This window comes from Leguminivora glycinivorella, chromosome 16 (genome assembly GCF_023078275.1).
Source record: "Leguminivora glycinivorella isolate SPB_JAAS2020 chromosome 16, LegGlyc_1.1, whole genome shotgun sequence".
Taxonomy (NCBI): Eukaryota; Metazoa; Arthropoda; class Insecta; order Lepidoptera; family Tortricidae; genus Leguminivora; species Leguminivora glycinivorella.
Genome location: NC_062986.1, coordinates 14,478,281 through 14,496,179, shown reverse-complemented (window position 1 = coordinate 14,496,179; position 17,899 = coordinate 14,478,281). Strand labels below are relative to the sequence as shown.

The 17,899-nt window shown below is 42.3% G+C and overlaps 4 protein-coding genes across 6 annotated transcripts in view; 2 read left to right on the top strand and 2 right to left on the bottom strand.

Annotated features, from left to right (window-relative positions):
• The first annotated feature begins 313 nt into the window (after window positions 1-313).
• On the top strand, window positions 314-7,296 carry LOC125234566. 2 transcript variants are annotated; one of them, XM_048140856.1, is made up of 5 exons: window positions 314-529; window positions 739-927; window positions 1,464-1,559; window positions 1,688-1,841; window positions 6,963-7,296. In XM_048140856.1, exons 1-4 carry the CDS (start codon window positions 443-445, stop codon window positions 1,835-1,837), a joined length of 522 nt encoding a protein of 173 aa, XP_047996813.1. In that variant the 5' UTR covers window positions 314-442; the 3' UTR covers window positions 1,838-1,841; window positions 6,963-7,296. The 2 variants fall into 2 exon arrangements, with proteins under 2 accessions (XP_047996813.1, XP_047996812.1); XM_048140855.1 differs by lacking the exon at window positions 6,963-7,296 and having other exon boundaries at window positions 1,688-2,665.
• A 612-nt stretch (window positions 7,297-7,908) lies between these two features.
• LOC125234636 lies at window positions 7,909-13,481 on the bottom strand. The gene is made up of 5 exons (XM_048140964.1): window positions 12,870-13,481; window positions 12,235-12,732; window positions 11,752-11,785; window positions 11,007-11,135; window positions 7,909-8,723 (listed from the first exon to the last, which is right to left on the bottom strand). The coding sequence occupies exons 2-5, from the start codon at window positions 12,679-12,681 to the stop codon at window positions 8,611-8,613; spliced, it is 723 nt and encodes a 240-aa protein (XP_047996921.1). The 5' UTR covers window positions 12,682-12,732; window positions 12,870-13,481; the 3' UTR covers window positions 7,909-8,610.
• Window positions 13,482-14,098: 617 nt separating this feature from the next.
• LOC125234936 (proline-rich protein 2-like) lies at window positions 14,099-15,756 on the top strand. The gene is made up of 2 exons (XM_048141358.1): window positions 14,099-15,262; window positions 15,742-15,756. Exons 1-2 carry the CDS (start codon window positions 14,099-14,101, stop codon window positions 15,754-15,756), a joined length of 1,179 nt encoding a protein of 392 aa, XP_047997315.1.
• Window positions 15,757-15,938: 182 nt separating this feature from the next.
• LOC125234508 overlaps window positions 15,939-17,899 on the bottom strand; it is an 81,054-nt gene continuing 79,093 nt past the window's right edge. For both annotated transcript variants that reach the window (XM_048140773.1, XM_048140774.1), the window contains exon 3: window positions 15,939-16,570. In XM_048140773.1, the coding sequence (XP_047996730.1) occupies window positions 16,221-16,570 (350 nt within the window). In that variant the 3' untranslated portion in view covers window positions 15,939-16,220. The remainder of the gene's footprint in view (window positions 16,571-17,899) is intronic.

The following is a 17,899-nucleotide window of genomic DNA, read 5'->3' as shown; positions in this document are numbered from 1 at the left end:
ACTGTATGGAAAAAAACGCTGCGTCGACATTGCGTCGACGTCGACGTCGCGCTGACGCGCCGTCAGGCTTTACCCGCCGTAAATAATCCAAAACATATCTCAATCAGTTGCGATATAATAATAATAACGTGAGTACAACCGTTTATTGATTACTTCCATCTTCTTTTCGACATTCATTTTCTTTCGACAAACGGTCCACCACGTCTTAAGTGCAAGAACAACAAATTTTTGAACGAATATGGAACGCATCGATTATTGAACGTGTCCTAGTATTCAAATCAAATGTCAATGTCAGATTTGATTTGACTTTTGGTAAGCTGCTGGCACATTTTGAGGTTTTGCATTTCCACAATATTTAATCTCTTCTTTCTTGAATGAAATACCTTTCGATCCAATAAATAAAATAAAGAGAGTAGTATAACACATATAAATACAGAGCAAAATGAGCGCTTGTACAGTGGAAGTCGTGAAAATAATTGGAAAATATCTCAACGCACCGGTTGGCACTGTTTGCTATAGCACGGAAAAGGTATTGTATTTTAATAGTTATTCTAATCCAATTGGAATGTATCTATATTCTAATTAATTTACCTAAATCGTCTTCTGTCCTTACTACGGCTTTTGACAAAGTAGCTCGTCTATTGTTCGTCTAAGTTAGTGCCACGTGAAAATCAATCACATTTCATAAATAATGTCATTTTACGATGTTTATGTAATATTTTGTATCACATTTTACAGGTATTGACAGCCGTAATAAATAAGCAAAGCGTAGAAGGCTTTGCCACGATAATTATGCGTTTAGCGGTTCAAAGTGGTGTACAAATGTCGCAGGAACAGACCTTGCAGTGCTACCAGTGGCTGGAGCACATCTCCATGTACGCTAATCAGGCGGCAGCAAACCCGCAATTTGGAAAGAGTTTCCTGCAAGTGAGTATTATTACTTTTGTATTATTTTGTGGACTTGTTATGGGCAATTCCACAGCAGAATGTATCATAAGTGACCAATAATTTGCCTGTTTCAGTAATTAAGTCATCATGCAAATTTAAATGTCAATATACCAAGATAAAAAAGTAACCCACATCGAGATAAATTAATACTTGCATCTGTGTTATAAATAAAAAATAAATAAACACACAATGTAATGGTCACTATTGGAAGGTCAGATGGCAATCGCTTTCGTAAAAACTAGTGCCTATGCCAAATCTTGGGATTAATTGTCAAAGTGGACCCCAGGCTCCCATGAGCCATGGAAAATGCCGGGAGAACGCAAGGAGGATGAGGATGATGTAATGGTCACTATTGTTACATTTAGGGTTTCCCCAAATATATTGGCGCTAGCTTTATATTATTATTTATGCATCAGATAGCCAAATCGGTGTAGATATGGTTGGGGAGACATTAGATGCATTTACTTATATTAAGTTAAAATTGGAGCAGTTGTGAATGAATGTTTTTTTTTCAGGATATTAATAGGGCTTTGCAAAGAAATACATACCTAACAGGACAATCATTAACCATAGCGGATGTGGCTGCCTATCATGTATTATATCCTTTACTGGTAAGTATTGTTTTTTCAATGTAAAATCATTTGAAAAAGCTATTAATATGTTCTAAGAAACATTGTTCATACAATGTACATGTCTGTAAATGGTGTGGCACAGGAATAAAACCAAATTTATTTTCTAGGAGCGACTTTCCATCTCCGAAAGAGAATCATTGCTGCACCTCTGCAGGTGGTCAAAGCACATCCAGGCTCAGCCGAAAGTGTGTGTTAACCGGCCGCCTCTACAGTTGAACACCCTAAACCTCACAGTGTTAGCTCCAGCTGTGCATTAGTGTTGTAAGTGTGAAACAATGAGTTGTAGGAGAGGTGTAAATTTTAAGAGATGTGACCTTATGGACTGGAACAATACTTGGTAAAGTAATAATTTTGATTGTCAACTTTTAATACTGCTTAGGCTCGATTTCCATTGTAACATTGGTCACATATGATAAAGAAAAATCACACAATGCGAAACCAATTGCCATACGGAACCAAACTTGCGTACAGCTCAGAGATCAGTGGTCTCTAACATGATGGCTCATATCAATAAATCTGCCGCAGACTTCAGCATTGTTGTGCGGTGGTCCATAGATATTGTTTATTGTTTTTACGCTTAACTGAAATCAGCGTCCGACGTTGCACACTGCACGCCGCTGGCTGAGCGTCCATTCAGGCGTAACACCTACAACTTGCAGACAATTGATTAGTATGTACAGTGAACTGAAAAAGTGCATGGCGAATTTATCAATGACTTCATTCATAATTTCTCCATGCAATTTAGCATCAGGTCACTGTACAGGTGCCGTAGCCGAATGGCATTTCTGGGATGCGAAACGAAAACGAAACGCCGCGAAAGATAGTCTGGCTCTGTCGCGCCAATAAGCAAGAGCGATAGAGATAGATATCTACGAGCGTTTCGTTTCGTGAGCGTTTGTGCCATTCGGCTACGTACACTGTCGAGTTCACAAACACTTTTACAAACTAACATTCTAAATACATGTACACGACCATATTGTCATTTGTAAGTAAATATTTTTTACTAGCTTTTGCCCGCGGTTCCGCTCGCGTTGAAAGAGACAAAATGTAGCCTATGTCACTCTCCATCCCTTCAACTATCTCCACTTAAATAAATTTATAGTTTAAAAAACTCTAGAAAAACACGCTTTTATAAATTCACGTAAAAGCCAAAAATAAATTATGGATCGTTCAAGTTGTCTCTATTTCTGGGATGAAGAGTAAACTATGTGCTTTTAATTATAATATTTGATTGTAAAAGCGTGGGGCGCTGCAGTCGTGCTGCAAGTCCAGTTAGCGCGCCAATCTGTGTAAACTGCTTCTCGTAATATAGTTTAACTTGATTTCTCAGCAAGTTATACAAAAAGATTTTCCTGTTACAGCGCCCCACGCTTTTACAATCAAATATTATATGTAATTAAAAGCACAGAGTTTACTCTTCATCCCAGAAATAGAGACAACTTGAACGATCCATAATTTATTTTTTGCTTTTACGTGCATTTATAAAAGCGTGTTTTTCTAGAGTTTTTTAAACTATAAATTTATTTTATACTTTTTAGTCGTTAATAATGAAATATCTTTAAAATTTAAACATAAATTTATTCCAAGTAGGCGAATTTCGCAAGCCATTTGTGGCTAACACGTATTGCTACTTAATAATAATTAATACCACCTGATGTATAGGTACCAAGCTTATCGCAATAAAGTTTTTCATTGATTCATTTAATTTTAATTTTTATTTCAATTTCTATTTTATTGAGCCCACATTCTCTCCATTTCCGCCAGTGTGTCTGTATTGCATGGTGTTTTACCTGTCAGCTTTAGAACAATCTAGCTCTTCTATCTGGAGAGCACTAAGTAATTTTACTCTACTCAGGGCCACATGAGCCTGTCCAACCGCAAAAGTAAGGGACCCTAAATACACCACTGCGTAGTGCCTTGCATCTTGTGCACGGTAGATGCCCAACTTGAAATCACTAGGAGTCAATGCCGGCCAGTGCCGGCCTGTGCAATCGATTAGGGTTGTGTGGGTTTATTGAGCGAATTTGAGTTTCGGCAGGTTTGGGAAGAAATTTTAGCATGTAGGGAAAAAATCGCGATCGCGAGCGTAGCGAGCGCGAAATTTTTTCATAGTGCTGCGCTAATTTGAAGATTAATGCAATACGGAACTTAAGGATTTCATCTTACTCTGTAAGAGGATAGAGACAAAGGGTTGAATTTTCTCAGTCGCACTCTAGTATATTTACGTTGGGTTGAACCTGGATATGGAACGTGGACGCGACATTTTGCTAAGCAACTAACCCTGGGCGCACACGGAGGCGACAGTTGCACGGCGACATTTTTTGTCTCTGTCGTTACTACATGCGTCCAAGACAGACAAAAAATGTCGCCGTGCAACTGTCGCCTCCGTGTGCGCTCAGCCTAAAAGACTGATAGTGGCTCTGGGAACTGTAGACCTTCGCGACATGGTTAGCAGTAGCGTGGCGTGAAATTTTTCGTTGATAAAGCCACCCCCCCCCCCCCCCCCACCTTATTTTCGCTCTTAAGGGTCGCAAAAAACCCACACCCACCTTTTTTATATACTACGTAAATCTTTCTTTTTTTCGGGGCCGAGCCCCCTTTATTTACTCTTAAGGGTCACAAGAAAACCCTAACCCAACTTATTTTTAATATTACGTTAATCTTTCTTTTATGCGGGGGGCTTCGCCCCCCGAGCCCCTCTTACTTTTGCTCTTAAGGGTCACAAGAAAACCCTTAACCAACTACGTTGATATTTATTTAGGCAATCATGGTCGCGCGATAAATGATAAAACAGCAGGCCGTCCCTATCGATGCCCGATGTTTTATCGTTTATCGCGCAACCATGATTGCCTGGCTGGGCTGCATATTTAAGGGTCACAAAAAAGACCCTAACCTGACTTAGTTTAGATATACTGATTCGGTCTTTCCTTTTTCCGAGAAAACCCTAACCTAGCTTAGGCCTCGCTTCGCTTCGGTCAATAATAGGTTTGTTATAACGTTGAAAACGTAACGTTCGAAGTTCATTACGTGGCCTTTCTCACAAGCGCAAACAGAACTATGATACGATATGCCATCATGTAATGCCAGTGCCGGTGCCTATCTTCGGGCTTCATTATCAGACCTTGAAACCTAATCGTGGTCAAAGTTCATTATAAGACTTTTCTAAGAAACCCAAAAACAGCTATGATAAGAAGTTCCATCATGTAGTTCCAGTTCATATCTTCCGGCTCCAACATCAGACCTTGAAACCTAATCGTAGTCAAAGTTCATTACAATACTTATCTAAGAAACCCAAAAACAGCTTTGATACGATGTTCCATCATGTAGTTCCAGTTCATATCTTCCGGCTCCATCATCAGACTTTGAAACCTAATCGTAGTCAAAGTTCATTACAAGACTTTTCTAAGAAACCCAAAAACAGCTATGATACGATGTTCCATCATGTAGTTCCAGTTCATATCTTCCGGCTCCATCATCAGACTTTGAAACCTAATCTTAGTCAAAGTTCATTACAAGACTTTTCTAAGAAACCCAAAAACAGCTATGATACGATGTTCCATCATGTAGTTCCAGTTCATATCTTCCGGCTCCATCATCAGATCAGTTCAACAGTACCATATTATTGTATTGTCATCAGAACTGCATACAGCTGCCAATTTTCATTACGCTACGATTCTTGGAAGATGGTTAAATTAGCCTCCGTAGATTCCATTACATAGTTAGTTACATACACGACAACCTAATAAAAGCGTGTTAAAAATCACATCAATTCGTCGCTCCGTTTTGCCGTGAAAGACGGACAAACAAACAGACACACACACTTTCCCATTTATAATATTAGTATCCACAAAGATAACAGATTTACATTAAACATACAGGTAGCAACAGGCGGTCTTATCGCTGTAAGCTATCTCTACCAGACAACCTTAGGGTAGCAGGAAATAAAGAATATAAATTTTGAAGATTTTGTCATAGAAAAGTGTAATTATATTTGTGGCATGTTGGCTTAGCTTATAAGGATGTTTCTGTACTGTACAAAATGAGTGGGGGCTATGATTTTGCATTAATATTTTACACCTCTTACAATCAACTCTTTCTGATTTAGTAACTGATTTAAACTATTTGATATCTAGTAAAAAGATCTCTTGAGGAATAAGTATTTAAAGAGTTGATTGACCTTGCATGTAAGTAATAGTAATAAAATGTAAGTTTCAATTTAAAATAAATTATTTCTTGGATGAGGTTGGTTATGTAAGTATTCAATAGTTTTATTTGAACTCTATCAGTGGCCCGTATTTCATGTAGACTAGAGTGTAATAACGTAGCTATGCTTCTTATATTATTATTTAGTGGATTTACCTTATATTTATTAGGGAATTCTATGATTTGTGTAAGTATTACATTTATTACATATGTACAGTCAACCAATTGGAACCCTAGGCCACTGTAGAACTATGTCATAGTGACGTTATAAATCAGATGGTGAGAAATCTCTTACTGCTTGTCATTTTGACATGGTTGTAGAGTGGCCTAGGGTTCCAATTGGTTGACTGTACGCTAATCATGTGAGGCCAATGTGGGTGAGTGTCTCATAAGGGGAAGTGTGTCTGGGGCCCGTTTCTGGAAAGGTACTTGTATTACAAGTGCGCGAACTGTCAAATCGTATGGGTTGTCATGGATACACACTTGTAATACAAGGCTTGTACCTTTCGAGAAACGGGCCCCGGTCTTCACATTTGGCCTGTTTAAACCAATGATCAGTGTTTATTGAGAGTTCATACGTTTACCACTAATCGTGAATAGCAAGTAGCAAAAGTATGAACGCAAAAACACCTGTAACAATGAGTAAAAAGGTCAAATGTGAAGACCAGACACACATCCCCTAGACACACTTTACCCGTATTGAACTTAATGTATTTGTGCAAGTATACCTATGTCGGCATTTCCTCTTTTTCTGTGCTAAAGAAAAGTGCGTGCTCCGCCTTGCGTCAGTTTACTTCTGAGGCAATCAAATTGTATTTTCGATATACTTGGGGACTAGCCACACTCAGGTGACACACGTCGTAAGACGCGGAACGGACGCCAGCGCCGCGCCGTCAGAGTGTAATTTAAAAGTGACGCGGCGCGCGCCTCAAGCGACGCGTCGCTCGAGTGTGGGTAGCCGCTTAGGTGCTCTAGAAGTGAAAGTCATTTTTAAAGCGCTCTTCTTTCCACATTCAGTACCAGACAAAAAATGGCACTTCGTCAGAAACGGTTGTAATTTATAACCGCCCGCGAGAACCCGCTCAGCGGGTTTTCCGGCTGCTGAGCAAATTTCTCAAGCCCACCAGGCGGGTTCTTGATTGCAAAAGTGTTAAGAGACGTATGTGTTACCTATTTCAGATCGGAGCGCCACTGGACACGGAAGGGTTACCAGACCCAGTATTACCACATCAAATTAGAAATATGACGTTTAAAAACGCCTCTCACTTCATATACTTCCCGAATCCGTTCTCCTACCCGCGCTATCCGATTATAGTATATGCGTAAATTAAATAAATCAGCAATCGAGGTTCAGAATTTATTCTGATTTGCTTCTATCTCTACTGGTGACACTTTTTCATACATATATCTAATTACAGTTAAAAATATACATAATATAATGTAACTATTAAAAAACTGTATTGCTTGGTTATACCTACCTTACCTATTACAAAATAAAAACATATATACACAAATAACTTTCGCAGGTTATGTGGGGGTTTTTGGGGGTGAAAAATCGGTCTAACTTATCCTTAGGTCCCGGAAAACGCGAATTCCCCTTCGCGCGCCACATCTAGCGTCTCGCGACCGAAGCGTCGGGCCAACTGCATGGAATGACGCCGACTCGGCGCGACGTCGCGGGCTTTACCATACCATTGGCTCAACGCTACGCTCGCGACACGCTAAATGTGGGGGAGGGGGAGGGGGTTTAATAAGATGCTAATAACAGGCGGGCTTATCACTAAAAAGCGGTTTCTTCTAGACATCCTTTAGTGCGAATCCTAAACTGCGAAAATAGTTAAGGAAGCCGTTTTTGTTACAATATCCTATCAAAATTATCATTTATCAAATACTTTAGCAATTTTTCATCACATTTGCTGTTTAAAGGTCTCATTGCGTCTACGTGTACTGAGGTATAATGTACTATTTTGTTCCCAAGGGAGTAAAAGAAAAAAAAATCGTTCAATTATAATATGCTTCTTTGAACATTGCATTTAATTTATATGCAGTGTTTTCGTTCAAAAAGTGTTTGTTATCAAAAACTATGGATTTATATGAATAATCTGATATAGATGAAGATACACTACTGGACTGGTCGCAACGCCGCCGTTGAAGGTTTTGCCTTATGACTTTTCCTCTGTTTTTCTCTCAAATGTGATGAAAAACATTGTGTGTAACTCAGGAGGTAAGGATATTAAATACTCGTGTCTATAATTCACTCCAGTCTGTGGCTGTCATGAATATATCACGACACTCGTATTTAAAATCCCCATTACTTCCCTTGTTGCACAATGTACTATTTATTACACACTCATATGACTCACATTCACCTGATTCAGTGCTTGCAAAGAAAGATGTTTACATACATGTAAATAAAAAAAAACATGTCTACTTATTTAGTATGATAACTTATCTATAAAATATAATAAAGTAATATGAAACTTTTTAACCTTTGACGTCGCTATATGTTGTCGAAATCCTTTAATTGATCGGGTAAATAGGATATGTTGCAGATTTTCAATAGTTAGATCTATATAGTGAAATATTCATCTCCTTTTCAGTATGTTGTTTGAAAGAAGTATGTATCATTGTAGGACAAATAAATCGCACGCGACACGCCAGTTGTCCTCTCTGGGAGTTCGCTTCACTTTAAACTCGCAGGTGTTATAAAGTCTCTCAAAATTTGCTCATACAATGTTTCGCTAACTTTGCACTCTCTCAAATATCTTCACCGACTATAAATCTGTCTATTCAAAAATTTGCCAAAACTCAAGCTCCTAATATATTATTATCCACTACTTTGAGATTGGGATCCAGAAGCGTTTGTTTTTCTGTCAGCAAGCCGCAGCATCAGGCATCGCTCTAGTTTGTTGGAGTATGAGCAGCCGTTGTCTTCCGCTTCTGAAATATAATTAGATTCAGTTTATTGACTGTAGGCACACCTCGGACACTGGCGATCAAATATATTGAAAGAGGCGCATTCCTAGCACACAGTCTTAGCTCGTGTAGGTGGACGCGTACTATGCTTGTATGAGTGAAATATGATAGGTCGACTGTTCGTGTTTTTGACAGGCGGTAACTGTGAGGTAACCGAGAGTGGGTGGGCGGCACTTTCACAAGCGCGGATCCAGCTTCGTGCCCAGGGGGGGGTCACGTGGTAAAGGCCCGGGGCCCCAGGGGGGGTCACGTGGTCTATTTGTATGGCCAACTCAGGCTCCAGCGGGGGGTCATGACATAATTGTACCAGTTAAAACAATTAAAACAATAGTTGTACCAGTTGTAAAAAATAAGACGGGAGACTTATCAGATAAGTGCAACTATAGACCAATATCACTTGCGACTATTGTTGCAAAAGTGCTCGACAGTGTGCTTAATGCTCAGTTAAGTAAAGTACTTAAGCTGCACGATAATCAGTTCGGTTTCAGACCCGGACTTTCGACTGAAAGTGCCATCTTAAGCCTTAAACACACTGTTGCGTACTATGTTAATAGAAAAACGCCAATTTATGCGTGCTACCTAGACCTGTCGAAGGCATTTGATCTGGTTTCCTACAATCTACTATGGAAAAAGCTGGAGTCGATAAACCTACCTCAGGAACTCATATTTTTATTCCGATATTGGTATGGAAATCAGATCAACTACGTTCGGTGGGCTGGTACGCTATCTGACGCATATGGTATGCAATGTGGTGTTAGGCAGGGGGATTGAGCTCACCAGCTCTGTTTAACCTGTACATAGATGAGCTGATTGTCGCGCTCAGCAGCATGCATATTGGGTGTCATGTAGATGGTGTTAACGTTAATAATCTCAGTTATGCTGATGATATGGTGCTGCTGAGCGCGTCAGTGTGCGGTATGAGAAGACTGCTCCAAGTATGTGAGGACTATGCTCTAGCACACGGGCTGAGATATAATGTCAGTAAAAGTCAGTATATGGTCTTTGGGGTCGGTGCTATTCTACCATCTGAAGTACCACCGATTCGTCTGAATTCGGTGGAGCTTGAAAGAGTATATAAATATAAATATCTAGGGCATATACTCACCACAGACCTCAAAGACAATACTGACATTGAACGTGAACGTAGGGCCTTGTCTATAAGAGCTAACATGATTGCCCGCAGGTTTGCACGTTGCTCTAGGGACAGCAAAATAACTCTTTTCAGGGCTTTTTGTACCAACTTTTACACGTGCAGCCTGTGGAGCAAATTTACAATAAAGTCTTACAAGGCCCTACAAGTTCAATACAATAATGCGTTCCGGGTTTTGATGGGGCTGCCGCGCTATTGTAGTGCGTCACAAATGTTCGCTGATGCAGGAGTAACGTGCTTTAAAGCGGCAATGCGTCTGCGAGCCGCCTCGCTCGTACGACGCGTGCGCGCCAGCCCCAACACCATCCTGGCCATGATTGCGGACAGACTTGACTGTCCGTACATAGTGCACTGTTGTGAACTTCACAAGCCCAGTAACGGTGTACCATTTAGTTAAGTTATTTATTGTATCACTAACATAGTTTTTAAGTATTATTGTACATAACTAACATCTTATGAGCCATGAGCTTGAAATAAATGAAATTTAATTTAATTTTAATTTAATGACCCCCATGACCCCCCCCCTGGATCCGCGCATGCACTTTCAGCGGGGAGCGGGAGTGGCCATACTGTACGATAGTACTCTTTATTATACTGTGCTGTAGGTATTATCTGGGTGCGTAACACAGGACCTGTATCTACACGTAATTACTGTTCCGTAGTTAACTGTGGGTGTCAGTTATGTAGGTTTAAAGAAAGATGTCATTTGCAGTCTTCACTGTCCTAGGATCACGGCCCTGCTGTGCATAGAGTACTTACTAGCCATCCATTTCTCAGTCCGTAGGTGTATGTATATTGTATAGACTGCCGCCTGTAGTGACTGGCCATCTAGCCATCCTAGGCTACCTATCAATTGTCACCGACTTCAGATAGCTTTAGGATTTCCTTGGTCCTGCCCACTAGCCAAAATAACAAACTGAGATGAGAGTACCTGACTGTAACTCTTGAAAGCACGCCTTAGTCTAGTCATATGACTGTTGTGACGTGACGGAGTCTTGGATGCGTGCCCACAACTCACTCTTTCGTGGAATACCCCTAGAGTCCACCTGTAAGATAATATTCCTGACCACTGGTGGTACATCTAACCATGACCGTACCTGACTGCAACTCCTGAAAGCACGCTCTGGTCTGGTCATGTAATGCTGCACGAGACTGCTGAGATGTCACGGAACCCTGGATGCGTGCCCACAGCTCGCTCTCACGCGGAATACCTCTGGAGTCCACCTGTCAGATAACAATTATTTTATCTCTTATTGCGGCCAGGGGTTTGTCTCTAAATAGCAGCGTTCAAAATATTGACAACACGTTTGACCCTCTTTTACCCAACCCAAATATATAATACTAGCTTTTGCCTGCGGCTTCGTACGCGTTAGAAAGAGACAAAACGTAGCCTATGTCACTCTCCATCCCTTAAACTACCCCCACTTAACAAATCACGTTGATTCGTCGCTCCGTTTGGCCGTGAAAGACGGACAAACAAACAGACACACACACTTTCCTATTTATAATATTATAAGTATGGATAACTGATGGTCAGTTAAGAGTGATGCTGTTAGAGGACTTAAATGTGAACACCAAAACACAAGTTTATTAGTTTTAGCTTAAATGTGAACACCCATGATGCTGAACATGATCCACTAGGTTTCCCAAAATTAGTTTTAGCTTTCCTTTTTTGTTACCGAAAATGTATAGAAATCTGGTAACAAAAAAGGAAGGTTTCATACAAACTACCTGGGACATTTTGGGAAACCTAGTGGATCTTGCTCAGAATCATGGACTCTATCAGTTTTTATCAAAATCGGAGACTGATCCAAATACCAACTTTTCGAAATTACTCATTTGCTTGAAGATTTGCGAAAACGCACTGGCTAAGACACTGCAACAAAGTCATAGGTTTTGAGAACATTTGCTAATGATATTCTGGCAGGAGCATTAATAATTATTTGCGTTAAGTAACCAGCAATAAGCTTAGCATAAGGTACGGCGGAGCAAATCTCGACTGGGGGACAAATGTAACTGGTCCATTTTTTCCATATTTTACAATGTTTGCATAATTAAATAGAGTGTAAACCGGTATATAGTAGGTGTGTTCAGTGGATACATGTAGAACTCAACATCATAGTGTAATAATGAAAAAAAATGGATTAGTTACAATTGTCCCCCAGTCGAGATTTGCCCCGCAGTACCTTATATTCCTTATGTTATATGGCTTCAAGCCATTTTTTACATTATTTGCAATAGGACATTTTGTGGTGTTTTATTTTCATATATACTCATATTCTTTTTCTCAGAAGGTTCGAGATTTTTGAGAGTTTCTTTACTTACTTGATCGGAGTCAGGTTTGTTAAGTAGCGGCTCGCTCCGTCTAGTCCTGTTCAGTGACGTCATATTCCCTGAGTCCCCGCCGAGCGCCGGGCGCGGCACCGTGTTCACCAGCTTCTCCCCCCCATTCCCCGCCCCGTACCCCCCGTAATCGAAGTCAGTCGCGTTCAGAACATGTATCTGTTCTTTCATGGATGTGTTCCGTCTTTCGTGGCCGTACTGATTAGTTTCTGGCTTAGAGTTGTTATCAATGCGAGGTGTCCTATCAACATATTCGTCGTATCCATATTCTTCTGAACGCCGCTGACGCGTCTCTTTACTGTCCTCGCCAGGTACGGAACAGGAGCGCAAAGCTTCAGCTATGTCGTCTTCAAGAAGATGAATATTTCCATCTCCAGTGCACGATATAAGCACGGGCAGTAGAGAGAGTATGACAAACGTTCCCAACATTGCAAGTCCAATGCATGAATTAGCGTGGTTTGCGGAATTTAAGCAAATCTGGTAGCACATGATGGCCGCGGGAGTATGTCGCCGCGAGATAGACTACCCGTCCTTATGTCATTAATACAGTTAGAAGAAGACGTGGCATCTATCTCGCGGCGACATACTCCCGCGGCCATCATGTGCTAGGCCTACTGGTCAGGAAGCGCTCATCACGTTGACATGTGACTGTCAGACATTGTGTTGCTCGCGTTGATTGGGTGCATTTGCGGCATTATGGTGGACATTGACGTGTTGACAATTAATGGAGGCCTATAGAAAGTTCCTATGAATGGGAGGGAACTACCGGGGTAATTTGACCTATAATAAGTAAGGTACAGCGGGGCAAATCTCGACTGAGGGGCAATGTAACTAATCAATGTTGTCCATTATTACCTACGCTATGATGTTCTACATGTATCCACTGAACACGTCTACCATATATAAACGGTGGACACTCTATTTAATAACGCAAACATAGTAAAACATGGAAAAATGGACCAGTTACATTGGCCCCCCCAGTCAAGATTTGCCCAGCTGTACCTTATAGTGATTTCAATTATATGTAGAACCATCTTTATATGAAATTGTAGTGTAGTGTGACAACCCTGATGATATATAACTCATCTCATACAGAGTGACAACCCTATGCTCATGCAGCTGTAGGTATGTTATGGATCATAGAGTTTTACGATGTAATTATAAGTAATCATAAAGTTTATGGTATAATTAAAGTAATGATTATTGGTCATAAAATATACAATAAATGCTGCGCAATAAATGTATATAATAAGCAATATATATGCAATATATAATAAGCAATATGTATGTGTATGTGCAATAAATGTATATAATAAGGGCTGCGTTTGGGGGTTCTGGAACAGTTGGAGATAATTAGGTACAACAATAGGGGGTTAATCCTTAATGAGCAGTTGAATGTTGCGTCATCGCCGTTATTACGAATTTTTCCATCTAACTTGCTTTGTAGGGGGGGTGGACAAAGTATAAATATGGCCGACCATTCTGGGGACGATCAGGCGATGAAGCGTCGCGACTGTGTCACCGCCCACATCCGAAGCCCGACTGCGCACGAATGACCCGACGCGCGCCGAGGTGCCCCCCCGCCCCCTCGGGCAGGGTGGGTACTTCGAAAAACGCGACGGGACATCTACCCGCAGCAGGTACGCCGAACCGCGAGTTTCTCGGCGTACCCGCAAGAAAACCACCGAGCCACGAACCCGCCGCCGGCCACCCAGCGCCGCGGCCCACCGTCACACAGACCCCGGACGCCCTTTCGCTCCCGCGGGAAGCCCCGATCCGACCGCCCCCTTGCGGTGAACAAGATCGTAGTCGTATCTTGGTCAACCGCCTGGGTAAAGTTGGGCTCATGCCGCCTGGTATGGTGGCGTGGGCGCAAACCTTCTTTAGGTTGCAGGGGCACGCCCGCGGTGAGAACGTCGAGCTCCGGCAAGAAGACCACAAGATCCTCCGCGCCATGCAGGGCCACCCTGAGGCGATGGAGTTGATCGCCCCACCAGCCACTGAAGCCGCCGACCACCACGGCACATTTGACGCCCTCATTGACGAGGCCCTGTCGAGCCCGCCGCGGTCACGGGACTTCACAGCCCTTGACGCGCACCTCGTCAGCGTCTTGTCGAGCCCTGGTGGTCCCCCGCAGCCAGCAAACCCGCCACCAGCCAAGCAGCCGCCGACGTTTGAGGAGATCCTCCAGAGCGTCGGCCCACCACTGCGCGTCGCACCCACACGCTACCCCAGCCTATGGCCGCGACCGCCAGACAACCCCACGCCGCAGCAGACCGCAGGCCCCTCCAAGGGCCCCGCCGACGCTCCGGCCAGCCCCACGGCCCCCAACCCGGAGGCCGTGGCCACCACAAACCCACCAGGCGCCGACCGCACGCCCGCCGCGCCCGCAACAGCGGACCCCGGACCCGAGGCCGCGCCCATAGCATCTCCGGATACACGCCACACCGAGCCGCAGCCGACCGTGGACCCCCCCAAGGGCCCCACCACAGCTCCGGCCCGCCCCGTCGCCCCCAACCCGGGGGTCACGGCCACCGACCAGCCCAACGTCGCGCCCGTCACCAAGGCCCCGTCGCGGGCCCCGGACCCACGGCCGCGACCCAAAGAACCCCGGATGCAAGGCTGCCGTCAAAAAAAGACAGCACGCGCCAAAAAGCGTACCAAAAAGAGCGGTGGTACACGGCAGCCTTGCAACGACAAAGGGGAGGGTAGAAGAGAAACCCGTTTTCTCAAATACCCACCCCCAGTCTCCGCACCTCAGAAAACACCGCGCCCGACTCCTCGCCGGCAGAGCACCGCGCCGCTCCACGCACGCCCACCAGACAACACCTGTCGTCGACCGCTGTCAGCCCGCGGAGCTGACAAACTGGGGCAACGAAGCCAGAGTTTCACCGCCCCACTACGACACACGCAGAAGCCATGGGACACCCGCACCTGCCCCCGCCAGCTCCTAGGAGTAGGCGGGCTCGGACGACGAGGTTGGAGACTCATCGCCCACCGGGGACGATCAGTCAGTTGCGGGACTTCGGACCGTCAACATCAGCTCCTGAGGATGCCTCGTAGAGAGGCGAAACACGTGTCGAGTTTTGTATTTTTGGTGGTGGGTTGTTATATTTATTTGCGTATTTATTTTTGCGGTGGGAGGGTGGGAAAATTAATTGCATGTAAAAAATACGCAAGTAATTATAACAGGTTAGCACTGATTGATTTGCACGTTATCTATTCGCGGATTAGCAAAGGAAAGTTCTAGTTTACGATATACAATAAATGTAATGTTAAAACAGATGGGAATGACTATTGACCGTGACCAGGATAGTATATAAGCACGATTTTTATTGAATAAAAAAAAGAGTATTGACTCGACTTTTGAGTTATCATTACACCTGAAGCACCCCACGCTTCAAAATGCTCATATAAACTACAAAGTAGAAATTAAGTAGATTTCTATGGTTTTGTAAGGTAAGTAAGACATTTCCCGTGTGATGCCAGGAACACAGTCGCTAGTTGTTAACTTAAATAATAATATCATTGGAGACCAAGATTATGGTTGGCTAATAATTATAATAACACAGTTAGGTATTGTGATTCAAACAGACTTGTGAATTGAATTAGCGATGCAAATATGTACCTACTTATCAGGAAAACGTAGGCAGGAAAATGCGATATTATGAATAATCGTTCGATGAATTATAGCTAAAGACTTTATAATGATCATATTAATTGTGAAAAACTTTAATTTTTTATGTGACGTGGAAAGGTGAATTGTGCTTTAATAAATTCGATGTGCTATGCCTCATTCATCATTAATTCGGTCATTTGCCTCAAATATTTTTTGGATTGAACTGAATTATCATAAGAACTAACTATCTACCTGTTTATGCTACATAAGCTAGGTACATACAGTTCGGACCTGATGTAAAGTCAAGTAACTTAAAAACAAACACAATAATGTTCTTAGATTACAATATTTATTTCTTATCCCTTACCATAATGCCCCCACTTCCCATTTCCCCATCCACTCCAAGAGGCTCCTCCACTCCCGCCATAGATCCTAGTCCCGGGACCAGACCTGTACAAGCCATAGCTACTTCCAGCCAGTCCCGACTTCCAAAGTCTTCCGATACACTGGCGTAGCTACTCCCCATGACGCCAGGTATGCCAGTTCTGTATGAGCTCCCGATAATTCCAGTGGGGGCAGCGTTTGCCCCATAAGTTCCAGTCAGGCTGAAGGTCAGAGGAATGTGGATGCCTCGGATCCCGTATGATGGTTGGGGCCAGAATGTTCGTGCTTGCGGTTCTTCAGGCTCCTCTGTAGAATCTGAAAATGGACAGTGAAATATTACTAAACGATTGTACAAGTTACATAAACTACCTACGTTTTGAATAAAGCAGTCGTGCCACAGTATAATAAAGAGTACTATCGTACAGTATGGCCACTCCCGCTCCCCACTGAAAGTGCCGCCCACCCCCTCACACCCACCTCACCTTCGGTTACCTCACAGTTACCGCCTGTCAAAAACAAACAGTCGACCTGTCATATGTCACTCATACAAGCATAGTACGCGTTCACTTACACCACCTTACACTTTCATATATTTGATTGCCAGTGTCCGAGGTGTGGTAGTGCTTTTTATTATTCTTTGGAATAGTACTTAACCTTACTCATACGAAAACTATACGTTTTTTTAACTAAAACCATCACCATTTGATGAGTAATCTTTGTCATCAACCTACCTAAACACTAAAGTTACAACATCGTATCTCATTCGTTTGTTTTACTTCAAAGCTTAAGCTTATTCTCAATACAATAAAGGTACAATTACAATAAAATTTCAATAAAACATAAAAACACGTTATGAGTTATGACTTTAGGTACATATTATTTATAATTGCAAGTTCCACGATCCAATAAAAGAATCTTTCATAAACTTTATTCTTACGAGATATGATCTATATTTGACTTCATAAAGTTGAAGTAAGCGGTGATTCCCATGATTCCGGATGTGAGGACGAAGCCCTCAAGTGCCCAGCAATGTCGCTGATCTGGTTTTGAGCACTTTAAATTCTTTATTTTAATGTCAATTACACTAGGCCGGAGTATTTACCTGCATAATTGTAAACGTAAAATTTAAAACTTCTTACTACGAGTCGAATGATATGGTTGACATTTTTTATTAAGTTAGGTGCTAAGAAATCTTTTGGTTACGTGCTGAGACGAATTAGGAAGCGTTTTTTTTGATAGTATGACATAGGTACTTTTAATTTGACGCTGATTGTGCCCACTTAGTAACTTGGTAGCAACTACCTACATCTTTAAGAAAAGTTCTCTATATTATTTGCTTAAGTGGGGTAAACTCGCCTCATTCGGTGAAAATTCGGTGAAACAACAGCAAAAGCTTGTATCACCGAATTAGGCGTGTCACCGAATGAGGCGAGTTTACCCTAAGCTGAGGAAGTTGAATTGCGCAATCAATTTATTAAGTGTTGCAATAGGCAATGTACAGAGGTCAATTTAGACTGGCGTTTATTTCAAGTAATCGAATTTTTTCAATTTTTAGCAGTTTTCACATTATTATAAAGAGACTCCGTTGGTCACATATGGTGTTTAGGGGATACAATATGGCACTCAAGTTAATAGTGTAAAACA

Excerpts from the sequence above, each read along its gene's own strand:
- LOC125234566 (XM_048140856.1), top strand. The coding sequence starts at position 443 with ATGAGCGCTTGTACAGTGGAAGTCGTGAAAATAATTGGAAAATATCTC. Across the intron at positions 530-738 it reads TTTGCTATAGCACGGAAAAG|GTATTGACAGCCGTAATAAA; the intron begins GTATTGTATTTT and ends CACATTTTACAG. Across the intron at positions 1,560-1,687 it reads ATGTATTATATCCTTTACTG|GAGCGACTTTCCATCTCCGA; the intron begins GTAAGTATTGTT and ends TTTATTTTCTAG.
- LOC125234936 (XM_048141358.1), top strand. The coding sequence starts at position 14,099 with ATGCCGCCTGGTATGGTGGCGTGGGCGCAAACCTTCTTTAGGTTGCAG.
- LOC125234636 (XM_048140964.1), bottom strand. The coding sequence starts at position 12,681 with ATGTTGGGAACGTTTGTCATACTCTCTCTACTGCCCGTGCTTATATCG. Across the intron at positions 11,136-11,751 it reads CGTTTTCGCAAATCTTCAAG|AGGTGGACTCCAGAGGTATT; the intron begins CAAATGAGTAAT and ends TTGTTATCTGAC. Across the intron at positions 8,724-11,006 it reads CTTTCAGGAGTTGCAGTCAG|AAGCGGAAGACAACGGCTGC; the intron begins GTACGGTCATGG and ends ATTATATTTCAG.